The following is a 20,630-nucleotide window of genomic DNA, read 5'->3' as shown; positions in this document are numbered from 1 at the left end:
ATTGTCATCACAAAATTAAACTCTCCGAACTACTATTCTCTTTTGTCTAAATTCTTAAGATCGAAATGTAAACAGAATAAATCAAATTTTGAAAAAAAACTAATGAAAATTCAACAGGTGCTAGAATCGTCTGCTAAAACAAACCTTTTCCTCGTGTTCCGTGACCTTCCCTGCATAATAATTCTTATTAACGCATTGAAGTACAATCAAATGTTCGATTCGTCAATATCGACAGTCTAAAGAAAATATCGGAATGACTGAATTTATTAGTAGATCGTATTGTTTTCTATAGACTGTTTTGTATAGGCGATGTCGTAGGAATTGCGTCGAATGACTTACTTTATCTGTTTTGGTGGCCGCGGTAGTCGGTTATACAATGAGAGACATCCGATATAAATGGAACTCGGGATTAAAAAGTGTTGGAATTAGCAACGAGGTGGAGCTGCCGCAGTTCCGGGTGCTGGGCCACAGACAGAGGCAAACCATTATTAGCCTTAGTACAGGTAAATTTCTGAATGATATATTAACGTTCGCGTGAAAAAAGTAAGTACAAAAACAGGCATATTTCTATAGATATAGACAATTTTGTATTTTATTCACACCAAGCAACTTATTAAATAGATAAATCCTTTCCTAAATTTTTTGGAATTTATGGAATCATCCTCGTAAGCTGTCTTCACTTCGGGTCGTAGTCTAGTAAAGTAAAATTCCATATCAACCATTGTTCTAATTTAATTTAAAAACACTTTTCCGAATAATGCAGGTGAATCAAAAAATTTTTATTGTTCGTTTGAGTTCAAAAACAAAATTTTTCGAAACGACCTCCAACGGTTGCTGTATATTTTCTATTCGTCGTGATATTTTATTTATATAATTTATTCGAAAAGGAAATGAATAATCGACTGCTGTGTGGTGTTTTCCCTGCTTATATACTACGCAATTTGGCACAAAAATAGTCGTTTCCAACAAAGGACTTTTCTTATAAAATTATTGTGCATATGGTTACGAAATTCAACACTACGTATCCTATAATGGATAAAATGAAATTAAAAAGCCGAATTTGTTCATTTTTTTTATTTATTTCTAATATAAAATTGTACATAATCAAATCTATAGTGACCAAATTCAAAAATAATGGAATAATTTTATGAAATCCTTTGTTGGTTGTGCTTGATTTTGAGTTTGGCACCCTGGCTTGTGATTGCAGTCGGTTACACCATGAGAGACATCCGGTATAAGTGGAACGAAGGTCCTAACTCGGTGGGGGTTTCCAACGAAGTGTCGCTGCCCCAGTTTAAGGTCCTTGGACACAGGCAGAGAGCTATGGAGATCAGCCTTACCACAGGTACCTCATTTTGGGACCTGGTAACATTTTCCTGTAGATAGTTTAAGAATATTTTTTCATATATTTTCAACTTGTATCGGTTTATCAATAAAAAAAAGGTCTTACAAATGTAAATATTTACAAGAAAATTATGGAAAATGTAGTATCTTGATAACCAAAACATTTAAATACCTAAAATCAATATTATTATTATTTTAAAACAATTTCTTATCATCGCGATCTGTATTTTATGTTTTTTTTTATTGAACACCACATTATGCTTACGCCTGTCAAAATTCCAATTTTGACAGGAACTAAGATATTGCAAAATCCAAATAATTCACAAAGGAACAGTCGTCTTTAGATTTCTAATTTATTATAAACTACTTTCTGTCTCTTAGTTAATCTTTGAACAACCAAAATAGACGATAAAGAAAAAAATATTTACAGAGTGTTCCAAACTTATCTTTACAACTTTCACATCCGTTTGCGATTGTCACGTGATTTTGACGTATGACGTTAGAGCGTGACGGGGTTTTTTCCTCTTTTTGTTCGGCCTTTAGGTGTTGGTAATAAGGAACTTGATATATTTGAATCTTGAAGTTGGTATAAACTTTTTTCAATAACTTTACTTGCACCAAATATTTCATTTGAAAAAATGTTAGGTTAGATGCTAGATGTTGTGCAGTAAGAAATTCAGTTTTCTTACATTCTTTTTATAAGAAATAATAAATATAAAAAGCTCCGACTGAAGCGTTTGTCTTAAAAAGATGCTTCATAATCAGTTTTTTTACATCCTCTTTGTCGATATTCACAACACGCAGTATGTCAATTAAACATCAAACATCATTTAGAATTAATGATGGTTGCTATTCTTGAATTTTCTAATTTTCCGCGCAGTTCACTTAATTTTTTTCTTTTCATAACAAAAGATCATTTGGTCACTTCATTCTACTAAAAACAGGATACTTTCACAGTGTGGTACAATTTCAAATTGTCAACTTCTTACAATAATGTGTTTTAGTAGCAAATCTTCAAATGTACATGCGAGTCCAATCAGAAAACACTAGTTAACAAACCTTTTTGTCACAAAAATTTGAAATGTATTAACCAAGACCAAAAAATAATATGTGAATGAAAAATAAATGAGACGTCAGGTTTCCTTGTGACAGAAAAACAGGTATTTTGCTGCTGGAAGGTCTTTTTTGCGTCTTCTAGCATTCCTGCAATCCTTATCCTTTGATAGCGCTTCTCCATTAAGGAAATGCGGTTCCGCCATTTCAGCACCTAATGTGTGGAGTTTCTATCGACCAATCAAACCATGTGAAATTGTTTATAAATGGTCTTATTAATCGGTCAGCGTTAAAAAATGTTTTATTTAGTATTTCAGAACATTTCCAGACGAGTTTTTCCTCCTTATTCCGGTTTTATTCCTTTTGTGGACATAAAAATATTCCTTCTCCAATTTTTGGAAATTTTTCTTTAAAATATATAAATCCACTGCCTTCTTTATACAGTTCTTTTGAAGTTGACGTTTCGGATCTTTGGACACTATCTTCAGATACCTTATCGTGCTCTCGGAGTAGAATCCAAACTTTCTGATCGACTTGGTACAGACAGTTCGGCACTATGTAGGATGGGTCTGTTAATCGAATACAAATTTGGATACTGGAAAGTGTATTTGGACAATCAGCTATGATCTATGATAAATAGCAATTCATGATATCAAAACTCGACGCTGCGATGTTGAAGATAATTCCCCCAAGTTATTAGAACACTTTTGTGGCATGTTGTATGAGATCGTAAATGAATATGTAGATGTCACGAAAAAACTGGACGTGATTGAAACAAAATTATTGTACGAGCGTCGTTTTTTTTCTTAACCTCCGATCGCTCCGTGCAGACGCTACGCGGGCATGCACTGTAGGCGATTGCGAAGCTTTCGTTCTATACACTTCGCCATTTTTGACATTCATGCGTCAGTCGGCGTTGTGATACAGCCACGTAAACATTACTGATGCTCCCGCCAAGTGTCAGTTGTCAAGGGTGATACATTTTCTACAGGTTGAGGAGCGTAGTGCTGCAGAAATTCATCGGAGAATGAGTCGTGTGTATGGGAAAAACTTCATGAGTGATGGTGTTGTGCGTAAATTGTGTCGACAGTTTAAAGATGGCCGTAATGATGTGCTTGATGAAGAGGGCCAAGGACGCAAATGTCCAAAAGTTTCAAGGTGAATATGTCGAAAAATGTACCAATATTTTGGTAATAAAATTATTGTTTTATATCAACTTGTCTTTGATTTATAACCTCTCGGAGGTTGGTAAAAAACAACCCTCGTATATTGTTAATGAAGGTACACTACCATGAATAAAAATAATCAGAAAGCTAGTGTGATAAAAACTGTGCTTACCAGTGTATTTAACAGTATGTTGAGGTGAAACAAAAAATTTCTGCAAACCGAACCGTTAAAATCGAAATAAAAAATTTGCTAGAATAATATAGTATTCATGTTTTTAATTGTTCACAAATTTAGTTTGTTAATGTTGAACACAATCATTTCATTTAGGAAACTACTCTAGATTGGCTTGTGAAATTCAATTCGTACGATCAATGGGTTACTATCTTATCCAAATATACATCCCGTCCGGCCTTATCGTCATCATTTCTTGGGTGAGTACCATTTTACAAGTTTGTTAATAATTAAATAAGATGCGTTAGAAGAGAAAATTAATATTAAATCTGATGAAAATGATACTGAATAACACCAATATCGGAATAGTTTGAAACATAAAGTGGTTTAAAGCAACGATACCTATCAATAATGTCCTTCAATCTTTTACTAGAAATCAACCTGAGAAGTAATGGCCCTCGAACTCAAGATTTACAACAACGAAACTCACTTGCCTACGCAGATGATGTCCCACTTATAAATAGAACAAAGAAGGATGTAGAAAAAAGGTTTCTAATCTTTGAAAACGAATCAAAAGGATATGGACTACACATAAATGGAAAGAGGACCAAATATATGGAAACTGGAAGTGATTTGAATAACTTCAACCCATAAAAAAGTAAAGATTTAATTAAGTCCAGGAGCTCGAATACCTAATGCTAGTTAAGACTAGTGAACAAAAAGTTGGATCCTTAGAAGGACAATTGAGATCAAAAGATATTTCATAACCTCCAAGTTATTCATTTTTAGACAAAATAAACATATGAGGTAGAAAGGTAGTAACCAGGTGCAAAACAAATGGAGGAGCAAGAGGATTCCGTTGGATGGGGCATATAGCCAGAATACAAGGAGCTAGCTGAGCGAAAAGGAGAAGAGGGCGTCCTCTAGAAGTATGCAGGGACGTAGCTCAATGATACGGTGTCCCCAGGCTACAGAGACCCCTAAAGTATTACAACCCGAGAAACTCCTATCTTCTTCAAACGAAGTGATGAAAAATACTTCCGGAAAACTGTCGACTAAATGCAGTTACTTTTTATGAACAATTAATTGCTCTGAAAACATGCTTAAAATCTGAAATTCAAAAAATTCATTCTATTAAGGAACTCATGGAATTATTGCTGGTGGTTATAGCAGCGTGCTTTCTATTCTTGACATTTCCGGTTACGACCGCAACGGCTGAAAGAAGTTTTTCAAAATTAAAACTGATAAAAAATTACCTAATGACTTCGATTGGGTAGGAACGGCTATCAGACTTGTAACTATTGTTTATAGAGGCAGAAATTTTAGAAAAACTGAAATCGTCTTCAGCTATAGATAATTTAATAAATCAATTTGCCGGAAAAAGCATTTTCAATCCTTTTGTGAGAAAATTTTACCCTTCATTTGGGCCCCCCCCCCCCAATTAATTTTGAAACAGGGCCCCTCCAAAGTACGCTACGCCACTGGAAGTATGTAGAGAAGATCTAGAAAGAATAGGAATAGAAAATTGGAGTGAAGTAGCCATGAACAAAAATAAATGGAGAAAAATAGTAGAGCCACTCGAAGCCTTTGAGTCGTTTTGTATATATAAGAGAAAATGGAAGAATCCAGTAAAATCGTGAAACTGACGTTCTTTTGAATGTAGAACTAATGAATAATTTTATCTTGTTTGAGGTTTGGCTACGAAAAAGGGTTTTATTATAAAAATTATTCTACATTCTGTCCTTGCCACCCACCTTTCCATACGTTTTTTCCATTAATCGAAGCAGTGCTGGAAGTCTTCTTTGGTGAGGATCTTTAGGAGCTCTGCCGTTTTTTACTTTACTGTTTCCATCGACTCAAATCGGGTCCCTTTTAAAGCAAATCTTTTTCTAACCTTTGAAGGAAATCTGAGCAGATCCTTTGACCCAACAGCTTTTAGTCATGACTCAGATTTTTTGACACCAACTTCGCACAAACTTTTGTCATGTAAAATTTTTCTAACCGTTTGTTTATCGGCGTTTACAGCCTCGGCAATCATCCGAATGCTCATCCGACGATTTGCACGCACAATTTGATTGATTTTGGTCACTGTTTCCGAAGTTGAAACAGTCACAGAGCGACTAGGGAGCTAGTCATCTTCAGTGCTCGTGTAGGGCCGTGTAGGGCGCCCTCTAGTCGCGTAGTCTCGTTATTTAATAGCCAGACCTCGTATAATTAGCGGATTTAATGATATATTTTAAATTCTTACGTTTAGGTAAGCTTTTGGCTTAATCGTAACGCGACGCCAGCCAGAGTGGCTCTGGGTGTTACTACCGTGTTAACCATGACAACACTCATGTCGTCAACAAATGCTGCACTACCGAAAATCTCCTACGTCAAATCGATCGACGTTTACCTGGGGACCTGCTTCGTGATGGTCTTTGCGAGTCTATTAGGTGAGTTTTGATTAGAAAACTTTCTTGTTAGTCGTATATTTTGTGTAATTCGGCAAAGTTAAATTGCATCACTTCTCGTATAACCGAGAACGCTACATAAAATATCGATATATTTTATAAAACTAACTGCTTTTGTTTAACGCTAAAACTTTATTGTTAGTTGAGTTGATTTCGATGATTGTTTTAATTTTTTATCATAAATTTTGGTCACCATTAAAACTATTTTTAAAATCTGTGCTTTTTATAATCAGAAGGGCCGAGGACATGGACATAACAAACAAAATAAAGAGATGCAGAGTGTCTAAAAATCATAGAAACCATAAGCTAAACGACTGGAAAGCAAACTAACAGAATTTGTACTTTGACATTTTAGATAATCTGGAAGCTGAAAATTCTGGAATCGCTGTTATAAACGGTGGTTGTGGTATAAAATTTTTTAATTAATAGCATAAGAACGTGAATATTCCTTCATCAATTCTCGTGTGCTATTAGCAGGATAACATCGTAAACCAGAGCCATTTTGTATTCGTGTTACTTCTTTTTGTTGGCTTTTTTCAGGTCGTTGGGTCGGTGCACCAGCCGGAAAATTAACAAGATTTATTCACTAGGAAGAGTAATTAGCGGGACTGTGATTATCATAACATTTTTTTTTTTTTTTCGGTTACTGCTTGGAAATTTTTGTATCTACCATAATTATTCAGCATATGTAACATCGATCGATAAAAAGTTTTATGAGGCAAGACAGTTGCTTTAGACGTAAGCTATGGTGTCAGAATATTTAGTAACTAACACTCGGTCATAGTTAACTAGCTGCTCTACTGAAAGCTCCTGCCTTATATACAAGGAGTAGAGCGAAAAATTTTGATCAAAAATACTAGCGGATACAGTTAAGTTAAAACTTTTCGCGCCACACCCTGTATACTTTTACGATGTTCCACAACCTAGTAGAACTATCTGTGTCTAGCTACAACTAATATTTAACACAATGTTTACGTCATATTATAGTTTCCATTATATTTAGTAATGAACGGAGTCATTAGATGGTGTACGGATGTGTATCCGTCAAAATATGTTTCAGTTTCTGCGATAACTTTCTCATTTGATAGAGTTTTTTTCTTTGTAGCATTTTTTGGAGCTGAAAATTGGTAAAAATCGTTGACATTATCCTAGTAAAAGATCGATTCAATAATGTAAATAATCAACTGTATAAACCTTTTCGTGAAAGAAAACGCGGAAGCGATTTGTTCATCTGGCTCAAATACTCATAGTCCAGTCATTTGAGATAGGAAAATCGAGATACCCAGCTATAAAGTGATTCATTTGACATCCTAAAGCTCTATCTCAGAAACGATTTACCGTATGAAAAAAATTTTAAAACAAAAGTTGTACAGAATTTAATGCTTTACAATATTGATCATAAATACAAATTGCGTAAAACCCATAGGAAACGAGTTATTTGCAAAAAATGTGTTTTGACCCCTGATTTTCAAAGTTACTCACATTGAATTATTTGTGAGTTTTGAGAGGAGTTTTAGAGCATGTCAAATGAACAAGTTTAAACGAGTTTATAGCTGAGTATATCGATTTTCCGAAATTCTTTTCTAAATCTACCTAAAATGACTGGACTATCGTGTAAAACAAAGTAACCTTCTTCGCAGGTTACGCTCCGAAGAAGTCCATATTCATATTAACTGTTCAAATGGGAAAATTGCATTTTTTTATGTAGTGGAATACAATAGAAGGCAAACTTCGTTCTTCTCATTAAGACAAAAAGCAAAAACGGGACGGTGAATACAGAAACGAAATGCAAGGCACATCTGCTTAATTTTCCATAGAACTATAATTCAAAATTTGATATGAGACCAAGGAATCGTTCAAAAAGTAACACAAACAAAGGAATATATAAAGAAAAAGCGTAGTGAAAATACAATATAGATGCCTTTTAACGGCCTTTTATTAAGTCCAGTAGCGTCACTACATTTTTTTTTTAACAATAAACAAAGAACGCTTAACAACGATCGTAATGATCGAAGAAAGACACTCGTTAATAATCGGTATAACCAAACAGATGGTCTACCAAAGTTATCCATTAATCTGAGATCAGACAACGTCAAGTTTTTCTGTAACCTTGTCAACCCGTTCAGTAGCCAAATGGCCGATTTTTGAAACGGTGTCTGCTTCGTCTAGAAATTTTTTTACCCCAAGTATTTCCAGTAAAACCGCCACAATCCTTGCAGAGGAAAATCTTATATCAGGTCCATCCTGGAAATGACCCAATTGATCCTATTTTCCAAAAACAACCTAACGAGTCTCTCCTCCATGTCATGTTCCAATAGTTCGTCAAGCCGATGAAGCTTTTGAAAATGACGAGTTATTACATCACCTGGTTAAGCAGAAGGCGCTTTTCCTCGAAACCCACAAGGAAAATGCACTGTTTTTCTTCGGTTACAAGAACTTCCAGCCTTTTTTGATGATCCTCATATAATTATAACCCTTCTAACCAGGTAAACGACGCGCAACTGTACCCGCCATTTCTAAGTAACGAGTCCTTGTGATCCAACACACACCAACTCATTATAAACATCCTAACTCAAGTTATGCAGAGGAGAAGAATCCTGTATCGGGTTCATAGATAAATCATTGAAAAATCCTAACCTCAAATAGTGGTAACGCCACTGCTTTGCCGTCGTTGCAGTAATCCCGGCAAAATAGATGTGAAAGGTCGCCGGATGAGAAAAGAGCCTCAACGGAGCAACAATTTTACGAGTGAAGGATAAAAGAATCTTTTTATATACGCGATGAATTCGAAACATGGCGACTAAACATTTACGTACAAGGTGGTTTTCGAATTTCCTCGAAAATGATTTTATCGATTCTTTATTGTAATATAATTTAATGAATTTATTTCGATTTCAGAATATGCTACAGTAGGTTATATGGCGAAACGAATACAGATGCGAAAAAATAGGTTTTTGGCAATACAAAAAATAGCGGAACAGAAAAAATTAAATGTCGACGGCGGTCCGGATGATCATGCTCCCAAACAAACAGTGAGTAGTCGTCTAGTTGGCAACAATAATCAATTCATAACTGATTCATCAACAAAATTCGTTTTATAAGTTTCAACTAACCCTTTTTATTTACTTTCGATTCATTTTTCTCTTTAATTTTAACTATAAAATCAAAAATATCCAACAAGGCATGTTTGTTAACTTCTCTCGCAGATTACGTCAAGTGATATTTTCAAGAACTCGAAGACACACCATCTTCTTCTTCTTCACCAAATAATGAGTTCACCATATGGTACTGAACTACCATCAGATTAGAATTAGAGAGATTAAAGAGGTTACCGATTTATCAAAAGAACTAATTTGCCACGTACTAACTAAATATTTATGTATGCGTGAGATATCCGCGCGTTGGGTGCTGGATTTGCTTCCTTTGGACCGTGAAATTCACGAATTGACTTTCGATTCGGTTGGCCACCCACCGTATTCACCAGATCTGTCCCCCAGCGACTTCTTTCATTTCTTAAGTTTAAAGTTTTACTTGCGGGAGAGATTTTCATTATCGTATTTGCTATATATCGAAAAATAAAAGTGGTTGTGGATAAAAGTATTGATTCTTTGTTAGGATGGAAACTACTTAGACAACCCTTTTGAGAAATAACATCAAATCGATTCTAAGAGATTAATGACTTAACTTTTTATTGAAAACCAATGAAATCGTTCATCAGTCGACATTAGGGACATGGCCGCAGCTATAGCTACTTTTGTACGAAAATTATTTTCCTTTGTTAAGATATTTTCACGTTAAAGATCAATTGCTCGCACGGTATGCGGATGCCAAAACGAAAGGGAACCTCCTTCTAAAAATCATCTCAATCCCAGTCCATAAGAAAATCATACCTATAACGGGGATTCTAAATTATACCCTATCCACGTGAAATTGTCCCTATACCACCCAAGAAATAACCCAAAGCATCTCCATCTTTTTGTTTAACGAATATCCCAATAGTTTTGGATAGATTAAAGAGTAGTTTAGATTTTAATTTATGATCAGTGTACTTGTTAGTGGGGACATTTGTTCCAGGAGGTACGTTTCAAGGTTCACGACCCGAAAGCGCACAGCAAGGGCGGTACGCTCGAAAGCACCGTGAATGGCGGTAGAGGCGGTGATCGAGGAGGCGCAGGTCCGGACGAAGAAGCGGGCGCGCCGATTCCTCAACACATCATCCACCCCAATAAAGATATCAACAAATTATACGGGATCACGCCCTCGGATATCGATAAATATTCCAGGATAGTGTTTCCCGTGTGCTTCGTGTGCTTCAACTTGATGTACTGGATCATATATTTGCACATCTCCGATGTGGTAGCCGACGATCTGGTTTTGCTCGAATCGGATAAATAAATATTCGGTTTAAACATATTTGAAAATGTGCTTTTGATCATTATCCTCCAGTTTTTATTATCGGTGAGAAAATTACAGGTTTTTAGGAATACTACCCTATAATACTGCACCCACAAGCGAAGCACTGATTAAAACAAGTCTGGTATCCAAAAGACCGAATGTTTGATATATAGTCACCATTCGAACGGAAAAAGTCCAAATTAATGGTTGCGAATAAGCAATCAAACCAACGACTGTGCTTTGATTTAAACAGGTTTAAAGGATCCAAAAGAAACACCAAATGTTTGAGACATAAGCTTGGATAGAACCTTTTAAATCAACCAATATGTTCATGGTTACAAGCAAGCAATTGAACCTGCTAGTGGAGCTCTAATCTAAACATATAAGGAAGGAATAATCAAATTTTTGAAGGATACAAAAGATCAAAAAGACATTAACTTGGTCAAAGCCTTCTAAATCAAACAGTCAGTTCATGTATAGCCGCCAGTCGAACGGGTTAAGTCCAAATTCGTGGTTTTGAATAAGCAATCAAACTAACGACTGTAGCTTTGATTTAAACAGGTTTAAAGGATCCAAAACAAAGACCAAATGTTTGAGATATAAGCATGGACAGAGCCTTTTAAATCAAGCAATATGTTGATGCAATCCAGTAAGTCTTAATTTGAACATGACAAGTTCAAATTCATGGGTAAAAGCAAGCAATTGAACTTGCTAGTGGAGCTCTAATCTAAACATATAAGGAAGGAATAATCAAATTTTTGAAGGATACAAAAGATCAAAAAGACATTAACTTGGTCAAAGCCTTCTAAATCAAACAGTCAGTTCATGTATAGCCGCCAGTCGAACGGGTTAAGTCCAAATTCGTGGTTTTGAATAAGCAATCAAACTAACGACTGTAGCTTTGATTTAAACAGGTTTAAAGGATCCAAAACAAAGACCAAATGTTTGAGATATAAGCATGGACAGAGCCTTTTAAATCAAGCAATATGTTGATGCAATCCAGTAAGTCTTAATTTGAACATGACAAGTTCAAATTCATGGGTAAAAGCAAGCAATTGAACTTGCTAGTGGAGCTCTAATCTAAACATATAAGGAAGGAATAATCAAATTTTTGAAGGATACAAAAGATCAAAAAGACATTAACTTGGTCAAAGCCTTCTAAATCAAACAGTCAGTTCATGTATAGCCGCCAGTCGAACGGGTTAAGTCCAAATTCGTGGTTTTGAATAAGCAATCAAACTAACGACTGTAGCTTTGATTTAAACAGGTTTAAAGGATCCAAAACAAAGACCAAATGTTTGAGATATAAGCATGGACAGAGCCTTTTAAATCAAGCAATATGTTGATGCAATCCAGTAAGTCTTAATTTGAACATGACAAGTTCAAATTCATGGGTAAAAGCAAGCAATTGAACTTGCTAGTGGAGCTCTAATCTAAACATATAAGGAAGGAATAATCAAATTTTTGAAGGATACAAAAGATCAAAAAGACATTAACTTGGTCAAAGCCTTCTAAATCAAACAGTCAGTTCATGTATAGCCGCCAGTCGAACGGGTTAAGTCCAAATTCGTGGTTTTGAATAAGCAATCAAACTAACGACTGTAGCTTTGATTTAAACAGGTTTAAAGGATCCAAAACAAAGACCAAATGTTTGAGATATAAGCTTGGACAGAGCCTTTTAAATCAAGCAATATGTTGATGCAATCCAGTAAGTCTTAATTTGAACATGACAAGTTCAAATTCATGGGTAAAAGCAAGCAATTGAACTTGCTAGTGGAGCTCTAATCTAAACATATAAGGAAGGAATAATCAAATTTTTGAAGGATACAAAAGATCAAAAAGACATTAACTTGGTCAAAGCCTTCTAAATCAAACAGTCAGTTCATGTATAGCCGCCAGTCGAACGGGTTAAGTCCAAATTCGTGGTTTTGAATAAGCAATCACACTAACGACTGTAGCTTTGATTTAAACAGGTTTAAAGGATCCAAAACAAAGACCAAATGTTTGAGATATAAGCTTGGACAGAGCCTTTTAAATCAAGCAATATGTTGATGCAATCCAGTAAGTCTTAATTTGAACATGACAAGTTCAAATTCATGGGTAAAAGCAAGCAATTGAACTTGCTAGTGGAGCTCTAATCTAAACATATAAGGAAGGAATAATCAAATTTTTGAAGGATACAAAAGATCAAAAAGACATTAACTTGGTCAAAGCCTTCTAAATCAAACAGTCAGTTCATGTATAGCCGCCAGTCGAACGGGTTAAGTCCAAATTCGTGGTTTTGAATAAGCAATCAAACTAACGACTGTAGCTTTGATTTAAACAGGTTTAAAGGATCCAAAACAAAGACCAAATGTTTGAGACATAAGCTTGCATAGAATCTTTTAAATCAAGCAATATGTTGATGCAATCGAACTGGTCATAATCTGTATCTGTATCTGCTATGTCATGAATAAAATTTGATAGAATGCAGGAATGTTTCTTGGTGGCTATTAGACAGTCTAATAACCCAAGAGAATTTCAAGCAACGGACAAGTATTTCCAAGAAACTATAATTGAAAAACAAGCATCATCTAAGCTAAAAAAAATCATTTCTGCCATCTTATCTCTCAAAAACTGCACTGATATGAATAAAAATTGATATAGATAACGTTTAACTGTAATATCTAGAATATATTCAATTAACTAAAGCAAAATGATACTGCACAATGCTTTTAAATTAAAATCGAACTAAAAACAAGTTGATACAAATCTGGAGGTATTTGCGAAATTTCAATTTCGAACGAAAACATGTTTCAAATGCATTTTTGGGTTTTACGTTAATATTAGTCAACTTTACCTAACCAATTAAACGTGATATGTAAATTTGAAATTCAAAATTCACATATACTTAACTGAAGATAATATCTAAAGCACATTTTACGAAAATCGTGGCGATCCAATCAGTGACAAACTAAAAATTGAACGATAATCGTATTTTTTATTAACTGAGCCTCGTAGATTAGTGTTGAAATACTCATCAATTAATGAATACACCACGTATAAAGTCCCTTTCACTATTTCAAAAACTTGGTGATGTGAAATTATTCTCAAATAATTATTTTTTAATAATTTCATTTTTTTTATTATTATCCGTATTTGATTTTACAATTTTTTAGTGCTTTTTCGATCTAACAATTACAGGAAAATGAAAAGTAGTTTTGAAATTGTGCGAGAAAGCGCTGAAACTTATCACTTCATATTTTATTCAATAAAATTGACCTCAAAATATATTATAACGTCATGAATTCATAATAAAAAATTAGTTTTAATTGATATTGAAGGTTTTTGGACAGTGAAAATGCTGCAATCGTAACCCAAACTTAATTTCACTTTATTCCTTTGAAGTCATGTCATACACAGACAATTTTTAATGTCTTTCTGTCCACTATTCTCGTTACTTGAGGTGAATGTACTTTACAAACTCCGAGTAATGAACATAAATAAACAGATACTTCATATCTTTATTAAATTGTTAAGTAGAAAAAGCAATATGAAAGAAGAGAAGGAGGCATACAAAGCCATAAGAAACAAAGTCAAGAAAGAAATCGAAAAATAAGCAAATAACTATAATTACGGAGAGTTAGATAGAAGGATTAGAAAAGAAATTGAAGGGGAAGAAGCAGCGATAGGAAAAATAGAAATGGGAAAAGCGCGTGGAGATGACAACAAGCGAGAATGATGAAACATTCGGGAGAAACAAGAAAGAAATAGATGTTAAAGATACACAGAGACTGGGAAAACAATCAATTGATACCAATACATAAAAAAAAGAGATGACACAATGTACGAAAAATAAAAAGCGATGTGCTTATCGTGAGTTGGGTTTAAAACATATGAGAAAATAATCGAAACAAAGATAAAGAAATACAAGGAAAAGAGTATAAGGAAAATAGAAAAATAACCAGAGATAACGAAAGAAATATAACATTAAAGATAACATAAGAAAGATTGAATAGAAAGAAAAGATTAGAATGAGAATGGTGGTAAAACAAGGATATAGTCTTAGTCCTTTTCTATTCATGAATTTCATGGATAAAATAAAAGAAAAGGAAGGAAAAACCGGTAAAAATAGACGGATTAGTATATGCAGACGATATAGTAATCGTAGAAGATACAGTTAAGATAATGGAAAACAAAGTAAACACGTGGATAAAGAAAATAGAAGACCTGAGACTGAGTCATATCAATAGAAAACGAAAAAATAATGGGTAATAAGCAAAAATATGCAGAATAGAATAGTAGAAGAGTAGTTGAAACTAAAGGAAATAACAAGGAAAACGATGACGGATATTGAAATATGTAAACTTATCTTTTAAATAACGACATACATTCTTGTGGATGCTTCTTTATAAAGAGATAGCGAGAAATTGGTTTTCAAAACAGAAATAACAAAATTCGTGTTTGTTAGTTTCAAAAATTAAGGAAAATAAGCTTTGAAAAGGAAGTGACGGTTGTCGTTTATCAATATATGAAGGGAAGTTTTTTGTTTTGTTACAAATAAAATATAAAAATGAGTTTTTGATCCCGTAACATTTACAAAAAAAACGAATAATTTGAAGGTTGATTCTATTGAAAAAAAAATCGATTTAGTTTTATGTTTAACGGAAATATTATATCGCTCAGTCGGCTGTGCAATTTCTGTGCTATTTTTGGAAATCGTGAAATTACCGCGAAAAAAAAATTGAAGAACTGAGCATTCTTCAATTAGGGCTTCTATTTCACCAAGATGAGTCGTTGTAAATAGTTCTCAGGTTTTTTTCGATCCGGAGAAAAAAATTAATCAACTTTTACGATTTCTAATCGAGCGATACGTATAAAAAAAAACCAAGAGATAATCAGGGTAAAAATTTTCACGAATTACAGACTAGAGAATTAATTTAACGAACCACGGAACTATTTGATTTTAATCGTTGAGATTCGTTGGTTAAAATAAACTTTGTCTGGTATACCAAAGTTGAAATATAAAAATGGGAGCGATATTTCGCAGAAAATGTGAATTTTCAAAATCGGCAGCTTAATCGATGACTTCTAAAATCTATATTTAGAATAGACTTTATTAAAATTCAACTCACTTTTCTATATATTTTCATTAATTTTTTTCTCTGTGATCTTTACCTCATACCACGACACACACATTTATATACAAGGTGTTCACATAATACCTGTCCGAAATCAATTTCAAATTAACCGTTTTTTCTTTATAAACAGGACTGTATTTATTGTATTTGTGAACATCTTCGTTAATATTTCAAGACGAATATCATAAATTATTTTTGTTTAATTTAATAATGTTTAAATATTTATTTGTTGTTACGTTCTAGTCGCTGGTAGTCTAGATTCGGTTAGATATAGTTTAAAAAAATATTAATGAAAGTCGAGGTTAAATACCGGATTTTCTGTATTTTATATAACTTTACAGTATTTTTATTAACATGGTCTCTAATATATCAAAAATTTTTATAGCGATTAAAAAAAAATGTAAAAATTGCTTAAAATATTGCAATGTGTCAACGTTGCAAAAAATGATTCGTAGTAGGGAGTAGAAAAAAGTATCTGTGATAGGTCGAAACGTGTTTTTAGTTATTAATATTAATAATCAAGAATACACAAAGTGATTTTCATTTGAAAAAGTCTAAAATTGATAAAAAATTCAAACTTTACATAATAATATATACTAAAATACCTCAAAAATGTAATTACGTCTCTTATATTGATTCCTAGTTATCACAAAATCAATCTCTACAGGATAATTATCACCTTCCTGTCATATTCAAGAACACTGTATCCAAAAATAAATAGAAAACATCCTCGAGACTTGAAATTTATCCAAAAATAATCAAAGTCAGTTGGTCAGAACAGTAACTAGTAAAGTATGAAATCTTACCTGTATGAAAGCATCATCATGCACTGTTTGGATAAGTCCATTTCTGGATAAACATTATGCATATAAAGTATTTCAACTATTTCCGGTTTCATTGGAAAATTGGTTTCCACTAAATATTATGACAACTACATCATCTTGATTTTTAAAAACGCATAAATTAAAACTACTGCTTTTTCCATATTCCATATTCCATGTAAGATTGTGTTAAACACTATAGTTGCTTTAGCAGCGGATTATTACAATTTATTCTTAAACAACTCTTAAAGTACATCAAGAATTTGTCAAAAAAACTCAATATTGAACCTGGTAATTTCACCTTCCAATAAAATCCGATAGAGTTGCCCTAGAGTAAAAGATTTGCTAGAAAAAATACAAGATAAATAAAGTAGGACAATATATTAAATAATATTAAAACTTATTATTTTGTGATTCTCAAAAAGTTACTTACGACTTACTAGAACATTTAAATATCAATAAACAAAGAATAGTAAGATTAAAATATTGAAATTAAGACAAACTGAGGCGAGGTTAAAGGTTAAATTACTTTGTGATTCTATTTAAAATAATTAAAAACTTTGTGGTTAATGAAAACTAAATTATAAAATAGGAATAACAAAGATTTTTGTAGTTGAACTGAAAGGATTATATATTATCAGAACTTCCGGTCTGCAACATTAAAAATACTCTTTCTGTACTGACATACTTGCCAAACACATCGAAAATCAAACGGTACAAATTGAAGTTTTTATTAGAAATGACGTACTGTATAAAATAACTGTCATTGTAGTGGATACGTAAAGGCTTCAATTAGAAAATACATACAGGATGTCCGAAACGAAAGTTCCACATATTCACGTTGTCTAAATATATTAGTTGGAATTTTTGCTACAATATAATATAAAAAAATTATAGTCGTGCCTAGTGGGACATACCTATATATTCAAAAAACATCTTGTATATATTATTATCGTAAACGGTGTTGCAAATATGTTTCACTACAAACGTGAGATACTGTTTTATAATCACCCTTGTACATAATGGCGTTTTATACCTATTCCACGCGCACAGCCCAGCTATATAGGTTAGGTAGCACGTATATCGACACTTATTCCATATAGTAGAGATCTTGATTCAGTTATATTTGAACTACCCAATACTTTATCAAATTGATTTATCTATGTTAGTGTACAGTGCTGTACTTACCAATTGATGGCTTTTAATACGAATTTCATTATTTGTATCATCTTGAATTTTTTTGTAATAAATAGATCCTGATAGATAAAAACTGTATCAAGATCACTACAACTTACAAAAACCTGTCATATTTGGTATAGAAATTTTGATATATTTTTAAATAGAATATAAATGTCAGCCTAGATTTTGATACGTTTTAAGGATTTCTTAGAGAAGTTTTAACCCAAAAAGGAATCTAAAATGAAGCTGGATACATGTAAAGACGTTGGTAATAAACTTATTCGATGTACTAAGAAGAACTTGTACAGACAATTTTGACAGATGACAGATGTAAAGATACACTTCAATAATAAACTATCACTAATTTTCTCGCATAACCTCAAAATTTCCGCCTTCGTTTTTCCATATACATATTTTTGTAGAAAAAATTAAAATGTTTATTAGTATCATGATTACTAATTAAATATCAAAACTTCTGTACCAATATTACGTATTACATTCCAGTTATACAGTCTTTTTATGAATAACTAAGCCATTGATGTATGGTATCAAAAGAAACTCGGTAACAACATGGTGAAAATTAGTAGTAATACTCGTGTATACAATGCTGCCAGCGTTCTGGTAATTCCAAGAAACTATGGTAATTTGTAACATGAGCATACATAACTATGAATTTTAACTAACTGGTTGTTACTGAATTTTTTGCGCAGAACAATAATAATTACCTACATCGTATGAATATTCATGTAACGCACTGTATATATTCCTCAGAAAAATATATGCAAACCGTTTGAGAAAAAAAAACGGTAAAACGAAATTCTAAAAATGTATTATAAAAATATTATTGTAATAAAATTATATATATACAAAAAATAGGTAGTACACGCGCTCGTAGCCAAAATAAAAAAAAGAAATACCTAGAAACACTGTAAATATAATAAATTAGCGCCACAGAATTATTAATAATTAATTCGCATTAAGACAATTTGTGAGTGCGTCTGACCAAGACAGGCTGGAAACGAGCGAATTAAGAATCGTTAAATCTTTTTTATATAACTAAACATTCCATTACAATATCTGGATTTATATCGTTTGATTTGTTTCAAAAAGTAACTTCATACAAAAAAAGAAAATGCTTGGCAACATAGCAAGTAACAGATATTACCTCATAACCAGAGACGTACTAAATATTATTTTAAGATAATAAAATTTTTTAGTTTCTTAAAATTTTTTAAATAAAGTCAAATATTTGCTAATAAACCATTCACTATTTTCCAGATAAATATGTTTTCCAAAGTTTCCTATAATATTCACTATGTGAATCCAAAAAAAATAAAAACTTAGTTTTGTAAGAAGGATTTTAAGATATGACGCGCTCCCGAAAAAAAACTTTCCCTAGTTTGTACACCGTACCGTCACTCCAGTGTTTAATATTTTTAGGCACTTAGCACAGAGCAAGATTCTGGAGCAATATACAGAGTAAATCATAAAAAACCTTCCTTCTTATGAAAAAAAAATTGACACGCTGTAAACTGCACCCCGAACAGCGAGCATACCGAAAACTGACGTCAGCATTTGACGAATTTCTAATTAACAGGTCAAGGTCAACTTAAAAATAATAAATTTTCTGTTAAAATGTGGTATAATGTGCAAAGATATAGTCAATTAATACAAAAATTAATATATAGTTTAGCTGATCATGAAATTAAAATTTGCTTTCTATTTCGAATGTTATGCAACCAGTATTACGAGTATATGAATAAACATTTTTCAATTAATGATATTTTTAGGTAACAACAGCTTATGTTACAGTGAGATATTCCATTACATGTAGTAGGCAATAACATTGAAATATTTATTTTTAGCTTCAGGTAGTTTCAAAACTTTCAAAGGTTATAATTAGATCAAAAGTTTTCATGAATGTGTATTTGATCAATTTAATCAAAAGATGTCATACTTTCCCGACTCGAATAATAGTACAGTGATATTGATTTAATTTTTGCGTTATGACTGTCATTACCATGGAATAATATGTATAATCTCATATACTATCAAAATAAAAAAATAATAGGTCGAGATAGCCGTATTCTTAATCCGTATTAAACCATCAAAATCACAATTCGACAGTTCAAAATATTGTTTGTTAATAATCCAATAAAATTAGTGTACGAGACGGCCCTGGTCTTATTCCCTATTAGTTCATTGACATTACATCTCGAGATTTTTAAAATGGTAATAATTCATTTATGTTAGACAAGATACATTGATAAAACTCACACAAAACTAAAAATATGTGTTTTGCCGATATTTCAGTCAAAATTTCAATGAAATGTGACAACAACTTCACTCGACAATATAAATACAGAGCAGAGCCGGATTAGATTAGATAAATTATAACTTTATTGCTTTATATTCTATAGGGATAAGTAATGAGGTTCAAAGCCCCAGATATGTTATGTCACACAGTTAAATTTATATATGTGCTTAATTTAGGGCTGAACATCTGAATCCGAAAGTAATGAGTCAAGGACATACCACAGAGATTAATAAATGAAACCATATGAGTCATTCATTCTGTATGATTTATTTCTTATTAATGAGTTAGTATAAAGCCAAAAGTTGACCTTGTATACAGACACGATTGACAGAAGATAGGCCGGAGCCAGAGCTTGCTATTGTCAGTGGCGGCGGGCTCGTTAGGGAAGGGAGTTCTTGATGGGTCGATACTTGAATGGTTTGACCCGTTTCAGCATCTCCCGACCCGCACTGCGAGCGACTATTGCTCACTATTAAATATTCTAAATGATAAGAAAGAGTTGTATGTACTATATTTGAAAAACATTCCAATTATTTATTAACTACGTATTGCGTAGGTATTATACTGTTTGGCGTTTTTATTTAAATAAAAAAGTATTGAAACTATTTGT

At 32.9% G+C, this 20,630-nt stretch overlaps 1 protein-coding gene across 5 annotated transcripts in view; it reads left to right on the top strand.

Annotated features, from left to right (window-relative positions):
* The window catches only part of LOC130442606 (gamma-aminobutyric acid receptor subunit beta), a 103,009-nt gene extending 82,390 nt beyond the window's left edge, over positions 1–20,619 (top strand). For 2 of the 5 annotated variants that reach the window (XM_056776880.1, XM_056776879.1), the window contains exons 6-10: positions 1,208–1,345; positions 3,892–3,995; positions 5,990–6,170; positions 9,087–9,220; positions 10,266–20,619. In XM_056776880.1, the coding sequence (XP_056632858.1) occupies positions 1,208–1,345; positions 3,892–3,995; positions 5,990–6,170; positions 9,087–9,220; positions 10,266–10,583 (875 nt within the window). In that variant the 3' untranslated portion in view covers positions 10,584–20,619. Of the gene's footprint in view, positions 1–1,207; positions 1,346–3,891; positions 3,996–5,989; positions 6,171–9,086 lie in introns of all 5 variants that reach the window. The other 3 variants (XM_056776878.1, XM_056776877.1, XM_056776881.1) reach the window with 2 other exon arrangements.
* The last annotated feature ends 11 nt before the right edge of the window (positions 20,620–20,630 follow it).

This window comes from Diorhabda sublineata, chromosome 4, assembly GCF_026230105.1.
Source record: "Diorhabda sublineata isolate icDioSubl1.1 chromosome 4, icDioSubl1.1, whole genome shotgun sequence".
In the NCBI taxonomy this organism is placed as follows: Eukaryota; Metazoa; Arthropoda; class Insecta; order Coleoptera; family Chrysomelidae; genus Diorhabda; species Diorhabda sublineata.
The sequence above is the reverse complement of the archived record's forward strand: the minus strand, read 5'-3'. Positions and strand labels throughout refer to the sequence as shown.